Here is a 12249-nt window from a genome sequence, read left to right on the forward strand (position 1 = left end):
CCCTGGGCCTGATTTTTGTTTGTTATGTAGACCAGGTTCAACAGTGTTAAATTAAGAAAGAGGGAGTATAAACAAGTCAGGAACAGACCTTAACAGTGCTGAACACTGCTGAATGTGTAGATATCGAACATCCATCATAACTGCAGAGTAAAATGATTACAAACAAATTACTGGTCTGATTGCCTCTATAAGTAAACACTGCATATTTAGAACTGCTCCAGCCACCCAAACCCATTTCGATGTAGTACTACTGCGTGCAAAATGGCTGCATTCCCAATTTCTCCAGTTAAGATACTTATGTTTGAGGGGCCATTTTCATGCATTCTGTAATGTATTGTTTACAGTGATTTTTCACTTTTGAGCCTTTTGCTATTCGCTCATGGTATGAGAACCCAGAATTCTTAAATGTAAGGTGTGGCCTTTTTTCTTGGAACTGGCCCGACGGGTACCTTCATAATCACATTGTAGGAACCTCCTTGGCCGGTCTGACCGGCGTGGACCTCATTCCACAGCAAACATGGGGTATGTGCGCATTACCAGAGTTGTGTATATATAGGCAGCACCATGAAGACAGGAGCAGAATATCCGATAACTTGCAAACTCATCTTTCTTCGAGTTCGTTCTCACATCGTGCAAATTGGCCTACATCAGTTCATGCTACATGACTTCGTCCACGACAGGGCCCGTCGGGAAATCCGAGTTTCGATGACATTATGGTCTGGGTCCTTTGAGCTCTGGTAATTTTGATCCGTTGACTACAAGATTGTTCCTCTTTGGTCAAGTGGTTCTTAACAGTTCAACAGTTCTTTACCAAAATTGTGAAATGTTTAGGACCACTTGATCAGGCTGAAGAAAATTTCGTCTTGCCTCTCCGGATATTGGGAGTAACAGAAGAAGGAGCTAGCTTTTAAGATAAGCTTTATGAAGAACAACATCCAACTGGAGGGGTTTATAAACTGATATTACATTTTACTTCGCTATCGATTTGTTAAGCCTATCTCTAATAAGATGAATAAGACGTGCTCTTAAAAATAGTCAATGGGTTACAACAATACTTGCTGTGCCGCTGATATCTTACTTGTTCTACTTTATTAATAATGGCAGTAAGTGTTTTTTTATCATCCTTGAAAGTGAATTTGTTTTTGCAGTAGCGATGACAATACAACCTGTGTTCTGAACGGAAGCACTCGGTTTTAATAGTTTCAGCATCTGCTTCTACGAGCACTCATGCATCTGTCGACAATATTTTCTGATCTTCTGTCAAATTAGCCCGCTCGCTTTGAAACTTCGATTGATTGTCTATCAAACAAATAAGTGCGCTCTCAAACAAGATTCACCAGTCAAGCTGGTCTCACCGTGTAATGAGAATGGGTTTTAGTTGGCTCTCTCTCTCTCTCTTTCTCTCTCTCTCTATCATTCTCCCTCTCTCTCTCATTTTGTTTTGCGTTTAAGAATGTAGAGTACTTGCAAGTTCCGCCACTGCTCGCATTCAAATCTATCATTTTTATGACATGTGGAATATATATAGGCCTATGTTAAAAGTTTTCAAATAAATAATCAAATATAAAGACAAATATTGTATCTAAGTGTGTTTCTTTTCAAATGTAAGCGATTCTAATGTAAAAAGACGGTCATTTTCCATCATCCGCGGATTTAAAATATCGTCTCTGTTTGCCGGTAAGACAGCGAACTAGGCAAGAGTCCTGCTGTCCATGGTGCTGACTATAACCCGTCGGGCTATGCATTTCCATAAAATAGTCCTTATTCACCTTAATTGGTGGGCTGTTTACATATGGGCAGCTGTAAAAACAATTCAAATCCCTGTCTTGATGAATACAATGGAAAATCGTTAAGCTTTGGAACCCGAGACATTGATAATAGCTTCTATCGTCTCGCTATGTAGCAAGCAGTTTTAGGATTTTGTTTCCCAGGGCACGTCATCTGTCAACATTCCTCGAGGGTTCGTTCCATGTGTTCGGACCTGGTTGCAATAATAAACTCACTGTTTAAAGCAACAGTTCTGTTACAAGGAACTGAGATAAAGATGAATACAACGAGTCAAATCTTGACTTGCAAATCGGTGCGAGAAAGTCCACACCTTTAATGAAGGCAAGAATGAGTAAACGGAGGCTGTCTTTATTACGTAAGTTATTGTAAAATGATTTAACATGCCCTGTGCCCTTGCCTAGACAAGCCTGGTTTGACCCAAAGCTTAAAGACCGTGTCCCGCGGGACTTCCTCAGCTGGTTTCCATCTCTTGTAATCTCGCTGTGGGCGAGTTTTTCCATTAACGAGGTGATGATCGAAAAGCTCAATATATTCGCCCGTGATCACGAAATTCGTGGATAATTTCTCTGAAAAAATCCTTAGCCCGGTGAAAACTCGTAACGCTGATATAGGCCTTTCACAACTGGCTCATGTATGTCGTAATAATATCCATATGTCCAGGTGGACGCTTTGTCCATCGAAAAGATGAAGAATGAGTCCACCAGGTGGGCCTGTTTAAAATATTGTAATCTTACGCTATAGTACCTTCACTACACCGTTTTTATCGTGGATGATAATTTACTGCGAACGCCATTGGAAATGTAATAGCAACAGTTTTGTTATTCACTTATCATCGCAGTGGAGACGAGTTAGCTTTGTAAAGGGAAGCATCTTCTCTCATGGGACACTAGCAACAACCGTGACATTATGCAAAACGTCTTGTATCCCTGTATTGCGCATATAAATATACGATCTGGTTATCATGCTAAGGCATACTTTCTCGAGATGAGTGACATGACATAATATTTTGATACGCAATACAAAGCTACATTTTTATTTTCGATTTTTTAAAAATGCACAAACATAATACATGGGTTCATTCAACCAAGGCATGGTTTCACAAGCACTTTAATGAGCAGGGAAACAAACAGCTGAACCAGACCCATATAACTGGTGTGACACGCTGCAATAGACGGGTCTTGAAATAAACGGCTTCACTAAATGTGCTTATCTGAAACGTACCGCTCTGTTGTGGGAAGATAAGATCATTGTTACCACTTCAATGTCTACAATTCACCTCAAAACTAAGTCAAATACTAATATACTGTCAGCTAAGTAACTAAGTATTGTACTGTAATGATTCGAGTCTGTCCCCACTAGGTTGCAACAGATAGATGTTCATAACTGTCAAGATATAGTCTAGACTGTTGCTGGCATTGTCTACTTTCTCTCTTGACCTGGGGAGTTTTAGGTAAGCCAGCAACGGTTGTTGTAGTTTTAGGTGGAAATAACTGCTCTTTGACGGCTATATATTATGTTCAACGTCTAAACTCTTCATTTGTTCACGTAATTATTAAAGAGTACCCTTGGCAATAATTTTCTATTGCTGCCTTCATGGTCATTTGTGTTTATCATACTATCGACAACAGTATGGTGGAATGGGAACAGTGTAAGATGAGTGACTCCTGGTTTCCTTGGTTTGCCAGTCCTCTGTGTCTGTGGCGTATATCCAGAGAAGGAACGCAAAAGAACATGTGGAAGCGTTTTTTCTATCATCTATCAATGGAGTATTTGACAGTAACGAGAGGGGCGGGGGCTCGAGCTGGGACTGAGGCTGGGACCACTTTAAGATGGTCTGCTTACAGCCTGCCTTTAGTTAGTTCAGACGTGGCTGGACCAGGTGCACACTTTTGGAGGGCTAAAACATTCATGACCTCAATAGAAGGATGGGAATACATGGTCTTGTTTAGTTTATGATGGATGGACCACTTCTCCGGGTTTCAGAGTAGCCATCTTATGATAATGATCAAGAGAAGGGAGATAAATAATTTTCAGTTCTCTGTGAAGAGTAGTTAGCCTACCACCCGGAGGTACTCTCTTACATGGCTTTACAAAGTACCTCGGAAAAACCAGGGGACGAGAAACAACTAACACCTGTGGATTTGGGTGCGCTCTATGCTGACAGTGACATAATATTTGGATTTACGCGTCATCTTTTGAAGAGAAAACAAAAGGTAATACCATCAAATACAGAGTTGCATTACACAGCATGCTTTAAAACCGTTGTAGAGTTTCTCTCTTCAGCTGCTGTTCTTAAGCAAAAAATGACAGTATAGTAAAACCTGTGCAAAAATCATTCTTTCCTAAGTGAATACTTTGGGGTCAACTGATCATAATACCTTTGCCTTAATCCAGCATTATCTCGTCTAATTACCCTAAAGCACCGTGGGTTTGTCGATTGTATGACACGCTGAATCGAGTTTGTTGGAACGACATTTGGACAAAATTATGCAGACAAATGACTGACAGCACTGCTTTGACCTTCGTTATAGTTTATCTCATAAGTAAATTTTGTTTCACACTACTGTTCGTTGACCGTTCATGTAGCCTGTATTTATTGATTTTATCTCTGTAAAGCGCTGGGCGAGAGCAAAATATACGTGTGTTGGAAAAGCAGCTCGCGACGAATAGTAAGCAAAACATGAAGTTATGACAAGCAATGAGAACATACAAATGCACACCACCACAAACAGTGCACGCAGGTTGATTGAAGTTGAATGACTGTGTTGTATAGTTGCAGTAGTAATCGTACGGGGGCGCCAGAGTTGTGGAAACCAATTGCCATGTTAGGTTTTGACAGGTGGCAGTCACTGCAATTTCGCATCCACTAGTTTAATCCAGCAGAAATCGATGACGCCTGACTATAAACCAAAGCAATCAGTCCTAAGGATCATGATTATTGATCGAGTGCCCAAGTGCCTGAAAGCAAATCTGCAGTCATGTCATGGCAGTAAAATTCTTATTTGTACACTAAAATGTTTGCACCACGTATGGGACAGTGAGACAATATGTGCCTCCGTTCCAACCATCGGTCCCGCTTTCTCCTGTGTTTTCTGTCATACACAAGGATACACGCTCTAACACGCACCCACGGGCACGCAGATATCCCCCACCCACCACAGATAGATAGATAGATAGATAGATAGATAGATAGATAGGGAAAGAAAGAAAGGAGAGAGAGAGAGAGAGAGAGACTTAAGCACCACACTCTCAGATCAACAAGTCTAATGAAGCAGAAAAGAACAATACAACTTTCTTTCAGAGTTTGTAAACCAAATCATTTGAGTCAGTCAGCGATACAATAACACGCCAAGGACATCAAGATCGTTCATTAACACGATGCGTAAAAATGTAGGAGACTGTATTCCGTCAGGCTCCGTGACAGTGCGCTTCCTTGCTCTCAACTCACGAGGTTTCACAGCATAGCGCCCTGTTATAGCGCGTGCGGTTTGAGCGCCCGTCGCGCCAGCTCCACCCATCCTCATGCATCAACTCCAATATCTGACTATAAGTTCTTGTCATAACTTCAGTCCACACTGTCAGTTGCAACGGGGTCACGGAGAACTAGAGGACCATTGCATTGTCACTCCCTGCACCGTCTAAGAAGACAGAGAAAACTTGCTTGGGTTCTACAAAAAGAACGGATTAAAATGATAGATTTGTGCATTCTTAGATTGTTCAAACGCTGAAATTAAGTGGCAGCCTTAATCATGTATTCGAATTTCTGGAATGCATCACGAGGGCGCAACCCAGATGTCAGGAGGTTTACGGTGAGACTGCATTGAATGAATTACTTGAAAACTTAACGGCATCAGTAGGCTGCAACTTCGGACAAAATGGTATCCTGACTATTGCGTTATCTGACCAATGTAGGGTTTACCACTGCAATATCTGTCAATTTAAGATATGGTTATTTTGTTTTTCAGTTTGAATAATATAAATCAAGTTTCTATATGTTACTGTCCCAAATAAAATCTGTAGTTAAAAGGACATTTTATTCATCTTTTCAGTTTCTCACTTTGCCACTGTTTGTTTTTCCGTCTCTTATATAAGGTTGTTGAAGGTTATTCGAGCAGAGAATCCTCTCTTTCTTCGGAACTCAATCCCAGGAAGAGGCTTCATTCGGCGGAGGAAGTTCAGTGCGAGAGCCGGCCAGCGCCGGAGGGCGCCGGCTCGGTGTCCGTAACAGAGTTAGTTCATTTTGAGAAAAAGGACGGGGGCGGGAGCCTGTGTCAACGATGTCAAATCATTGCCAGCGAACTGAACAGGCAGGCGCTCGCGCTGGCCGAACCCGGATCGCTAAAGGTTTGTTCTTTTAACTAAACCATTAAAACAATTCCTCACTCTGTCTTTACTCTCATGAGCAGCGTGATGCCACATTTTTCGAAAGGGGATGAGTGTTCATTTTGCGTTATAATTTCATATAGCACCTCTGGAAGTTGACATAAACCAGACGACCTAGCCTTGCAGCTGTAATTTTATTTATTTGTTTGTTTGTTTATTAGCACAAATGCAACTTTGTCTTTCTGCTTTAATTCATTCATATTAAGAAATGTGGTGAGCACGTCCTTCTATCTGACCCGCCCAAGTTTAAAATTTGAAAGGAAAATCGGAGATTTCTGAGGTATTTGTTTCGTGATATGATGAATTCCTAGCCACTGCACAGAAGACCACTTTGTCAAAGCCTTAAAACAGTACATCAGTATTTGATGTTGACGTCACAGGACATGTTTGCATCACTGAGTGTTACTCTCAAAGAGCATTCTTGTTCCCATTGCAGTTGGATCTTGTGACAGCACTCTCTCCTAATCTTTTCACCACAGAATCTTCCACTTTGTGTTTCCAAGCCCTGTGTGTGTGTATGTGTGCATGAGAGAGAGAGGGGGTGTTTGTGGGTCTCAGATGCAACTTTGAGCGAAAATCATTGGTCAGTTGTCAGTCTTCAGTGTCAGTCCTCTGATATTTGAGTTTTTTTTATAGAAGTGTGGGTTCGCATTTAAAATCTTTATCTCACTTAAACAAGCCTCGGGTGTCTAAAGTGTTGAAATAAAACTTATTTCCACAAGAGTTTCAGTCTGTGTTTGAACTGAGACCCACATGTCTCCAGGACTTGATCATGCTAAGGTGACCTACTCAGCAGGATTTTATGAGCCTATTAATCGTCAGCGATGGCTTACTTTGACGGGCCATATTCAAGGAGAGAAGTGCTGAGGTCTGGAAATGTAAGCAGTCATGCCTGTCATTGATAATAAGTATCCAAATGACACGGACAGTCTTTCCACTGCATACATTGCATAGGGCAGTTTCTAGGGTGTCATTCTATAGGGGTAATTTAAATAGAGGTGTTTTAAACTGGAGTTGTGGCATTAAGATACTTTATCACCTTAATGTCCTCCTCTCTCTTTCTTCTATTCTCTCTCTCTCTCTCTCTCTCTCTCTCTCTCTCTTTCTTTCGTGATTGTTTGTTCTAGCACAGATGAGTTTTTAGCCCTGAGCTAACAAAGCCTTTGTCCAGGAGCTAAGCTAATTTCAGACTTACTTCCAGACCTATGACTTAAGACTAGGTCTAAGGACTGTACTGTTGAGCAAAGTTTATTCTATTCTATTCTATTCTATTCTAGTTTAGTCTTGTCTAGTCTGGTCTATAATATTTGTATCGTTCATTTTACAATAGACACTTTTATTAAGCCACTCTTCATAAAATAACCTTTGGTGGTTTTAAGAATTCAAGTTTCAAGTTTAAGTTTATTTAGAGCCCAGTATCACTGTTTACAGTCTCAAAGGGCTTTACATGCCCACAGGATTACAACAAAACAGAGCAGGGTGGCACCCCCTGACTTGATCCTCATAGCGGAATTCAGTTGTGTGTTTGTTTGTATGTGTGTATCTTTAGACAAGAAGACAAACAATCATCTTTTATTTAATATTGTCTTCATCCAGAAATGCTAACTTAGTCATTTGGCTTGGGATCTGCGTAAAAATATAGTTTTCCCTTATAATGTTTCATTTTTTGGCCTGTCCTGCCGCCGAAGATAACATCAAAATAAGTTACCTACCCCATTAAGTTAATGTTGTTGTAGGTGAAGGCTTCTGCTCTTCTCTGCTTGTGTACAGAGGCTCTTTGATCTTATGCCTCATCAGGATAGGTTTGTACGGCAGTGACTCCGTGGGCTAGAAATCATTCCAAGAAATCATTCTCTACCCTCATAGATTCACAATGGAAAAATGTGAGTTCAGGAAATGACTCATGGTTGAAAAAAGCACCATCTTCATCTTCAGACAGGTCGTTCCATCCTGAGTCTTTATAGAGTAAGGAATAACTGTTCCCACAAGGACCGGACATGTAGAGTTGAACTGCGTGGGTGAGGTCAGAGTTCAGCTGACATAGTCTGTGGCTTTATATTCTCAGTGGAAGGCTGAGCAGATGTAAGGTGACTGGAACAAGTGTTAAACTCAAAATGTTCCATCAGACTTAAGGATTAAAGGATTAAGTTGATTGGAAATCTATGAAAATTGGAGGAGAATAGTGGGAGTCTATTGTGCAGTCATAATTAATGCTTGTTGGGCAACTAAGACATTTTGAAGACTGCTAACTTGAAAGAGTGGCATGGAGCTCCAACATTAGGTGCCAGCAAACTATTATTTAAGTCAATAGATGATTCATTTACTGATGATGGCAGTTTGTAAGACTTTGGCGCATATTCAATTTTAGTTTAGACTTTTAGGTTGATTGCCCAAGTGTTCTTTATGGTTTTACTCACAAGTTTTTCTTTCACATTAAAGTAGCTTTTTTTTTCTTTCAAGGCTTTTGTTGGGTTTCAGATATGTCAGAGGGTCAAATGCTATGTAAATTCATGTAGAGTTAACCCATATAGAATTTCCAGAGATTGCCAAGTTTCCTGTGTATACAGTGACATCACCTGTGTGTGTGTGTTTATATGTATGCGGCTTATGTGTGTCAAAAAGCTATGTTTGTCTGTATTTGTCTTGACATGCTTGTTGTCCAACACCACTTGGGTTCATTGTTTAGGGAAACAATGTGTATGGATGGAGGTGTGGAAACGATGGCATCCGAGCAGGAAGAGAAACCCGGCTAACCTTTGCTGCTCAATGAAAGTGTGTTCCTGAGAGCTTGGCAACCCTGCCACAAGCTGTGTGGTCTTGCACGTTGACTGTGTTGACTGCATGGTGCAGGGCCAGTTCATATTCACTGACCAAATGTCCTGTTTTCAGGAACCCTGTTGAAAGAAAGCATTTGATAATGTTAAAAGGTGTTTTTTTAATTATTGGAAGTTTCAATCATGTTGTTATCCTAGGTGCAGAAAGAACCACAGTTATAGGAAAGTGTTGTTGATACTTTTGTGAAAACTGAAAATAAGGAAATAGATTAGAAAACAAAGTGTTTTACCACCTTGAGTCAGGAGAACCACTGTGTTGTCGTCCAGGCCACATACTCTTCAAGGAATGACAGTTTGTAACCTGTTCACATTCAAGACAGATGGCTTTGAACTGTAAATAACATAGGCTTTGTTTATCTCATCAAATGACAAAGGCTTTGGTCAACCACACATAAAGGATCAGCATTTCACCTGAGCAATACCTCACTGATTCTGTTCACCAAATCATGCTCTCACTGTATAAGAAATGCTCATATTAGTTTGTGAAAGGAAAGAAAATGATGATGATGACGATGATGACAATGATGATGATATTATGCATGTCAAAGTATGGGTTTAAGATTCACCTCAAATGGGTCACGGAAATAATATATCTCTGCTTTTATCTGCTTCTTTTTGTAAGTAATCTAGTCTAGATCACTTGCTTGACTGTTAATCTTTGACACGGTCAGGGAGATTATCAGTAGTGGGAAGAACTGGGGAATATATGATATCTCCATGTTATCTCCTATGTCTCACCAGAACCAATACACTGACTACACTTCTCTTTGATAATCAACTAATCTTTCCACAAGTCTCCCATGCTTGCTCTCAAGCTTATGGTTAAGAAACGGTTTCTTGATCTATTTCTTTCTTTCAAAGCTCTTTTAACATTTTAAGATGGGTTGTGGTGGCAGGATTAGCCTGTCTGTTGAGGTGGAGGGACATATTCGACTGTACACAAATATATCTCGGACACCGTTAAATTATCTGTCAGCTTAGACAATCAATTTTGTGTAGCCTGTCAGAAAAGGCACTTAAAGTTGTCTCTCCAGATGTAAAGTCTTTAACAAAAGCGAGATGAAGGAATTTTCTCGTAGCTCACCATGATGGCCGTCAATGTTAGACACCTTAATGTCTGTTAAAGGAGATCAGAGAGACAGAGAGAGTGAGACATTGAGAAAGAGAGAAGTCTGAATAAGAAAACATGCTGGCATACAAAGACCTTTTGGGGTTTTTTAATAGGGAAAAAAAAACTGTCATCGTCTTTGGAAAATATCGGACTTGACTCAGATCATTTAATGGCTTCCATTTAAGTCACCAAATTAATCTAGGATGTTATCTTTTCATTGTCTGAAAGAAACAGAATGATAGAGAGAAAAAAAAGCTTTGTTGAAATTCACTGTGGCAGTAGAAGGCTCGATTCACAGGCTGATAGAGGACTGAAATGTAAGTGGGAACACAATGATCACTGACCCCATCAACCGGCGTTTCGTCAAAGCTCTCAGAGTCAGTGGGATATTCATTTAATATCAAGCGGGAGCTGGGTCAGGCCGACACAGAGGGTGTTCAACCCCATCCAAGGAATCCATATCTTGGGGTCAGAGTGCCACAAGTAAGCTGGATTAAATTCTTATAGATTGAGTGGAGAGTTGGGAGACCAAGGCCAAATGTTGTTTGTGGCAATGCAATGCTCACTGGTAAGGTCGTTAGAAAAAACAGGGAATGCCAATAGGAGTTTGCTTCTACCTGTTTTGAGCTTGACAGTTATGTCATGAGTTACTTAAATTAAATCAAGGTTAATGCAATTTCATGTTATATGTTTATGCGCTTATGAGGTTTGTGAATTCCTATGTTAATGTTATATGCGTTGGCCAGGTCTGGAGGTGTATAAGTCTGTATTTGTGTGCTCACATGTGTGTGTGTGTGTGTGTGTGTGTGTGATGCAGAACTGAATAATGAAAGTCATGGAGAAATTGTGAAGAGCTCAATATGACTAACAAGTCAGGAGGAACAAATTTTACTCAGCACCATTATGTTTTTCAGATTGCATTTCAGCTATGCAACATGAGCTGAGCTGTATATGTACCACATTGGACAGTTGGTATTACTGTATCTCACTACAAGAATACATTGCCCTGATGATTTGAAACAATATGTTCTCTAGCAAAAACCTTCAAGTGAGTTCTTAGTGATTTTGTCACAGGTATGGCCACAACTCTTGAAAACTGGAGTGTTGATACTTTGAATCTTTGCTAAGATAAAGGTCCCATAAGTTTAGGAGAAAAAAAAAGATTTTGAAAGGAACTGGTCTGCTGTGTTCCACCCTCACAGAAGATAAAAATCATGAAAGAAAGGAATTTTGACAGAGCTCATTTAATGTCTACTCCAGTATTTTAGCAGGACATCCCGACACACTGTGTTACTCTTCATGCATGAATAATTTTCAGGTCTCACTGGGGAATGAGACATCTCAGTCATGGAGCACTCAGGAGGATATTATTTCCCACCATACTTTATTGTCAGTGACTGTCAGTCTTTAATTCATCCCAGTTGTCTCCTCCTTACCTGAAGATGGTGGAGGAGTTAGCTAATCTTCTGATTCCTTCTAGGGGAGTCTTTCATGGCCTAGATTGTGAGAAGTAATTGGTATTATCAGTACAATAGATGTACTATGACGTACTGTTCATAAAATCAGTTTGAGTTTTACAGTTCATTTCATGTAAAACAAGTTGTGAGTCTAGTTAAAACAAAGCTTGGGCATGTTTTAGGAGCTCTTTAATGTGAGCTGTGTTTGGCACTGATTTCTTCTTACACAAAAGGCTTCAACCGTACAGCACTTGAGATATTGTCCTAACACGCACACATTGACCAGGTCTGTATCTACAGATAGTGAATTCTTGCTTGCATATCTGGTGAGTCTTATTCTTGTTTGTGTGGCTATAAACTTAACACTTGTATGAAGTTGCCATATGATTTCAAACGCAACTTGTTAACACGTGGTTACATTTCTTTAAATTGCAGAGAGCTTTAGATCGTCTTGACAAATGGAAATAATTAATATGTTTTTATTTTTCTAAAGAAAGAATACGATTTGTTCTGTATATATTATTGATTTATTCATACCGTGTAAAGAGAACTATTTGAGCTGGAAAACGAAAGCTGCGTGTGCAGTTCTTTACAGCCCAATCAAAGCAGCGGCGCTGTAACTGCCCGAGGATAAAGAGATGATTTTAGTGCACACAGTGCTTTCTGTTTTCTCAGT

At 40.1% G+C, this 12249-nt stretch overlaps 1 protein-coding gene across 1 annotated transcript in view; it reads left to right on the plus strand.

Annotated features, from left to right (window-relative positions):
• Positions 1-3869: 3869 nt before the first annotated feature.
• kif26aa (kinesin family member 26Aa) overlaps positions 3870-12249 on the plus strand; it is a 79840-nt gene continuing 71460 nt past the window's right edge. The window contains exons 1-2 of the mRNA XM_030772180.1: positions 3870-4001; positions 5881-6132. Of these exons, the coding sequence (XP_030628040.1) occupies positions 3870-4001; positions 5881-6132 (384 nt within the window). The remainder of the gene's footprint in view (positions 4002-5880; positions 6133-12249) is intronic.

Source organism: Chanos chanos, chromosome 4, assembly GCF_902362185.1.
Source record: "Chanos chanos chromosome 4, fChaCha1.1, whole genome shotgun sequence".
Lineage (NCBI taxonomy): Eukaryota > Metazoa > Chordata > Actinopteri > Gonorynchiformes > Chanidae > Chanos > Chanos chanos.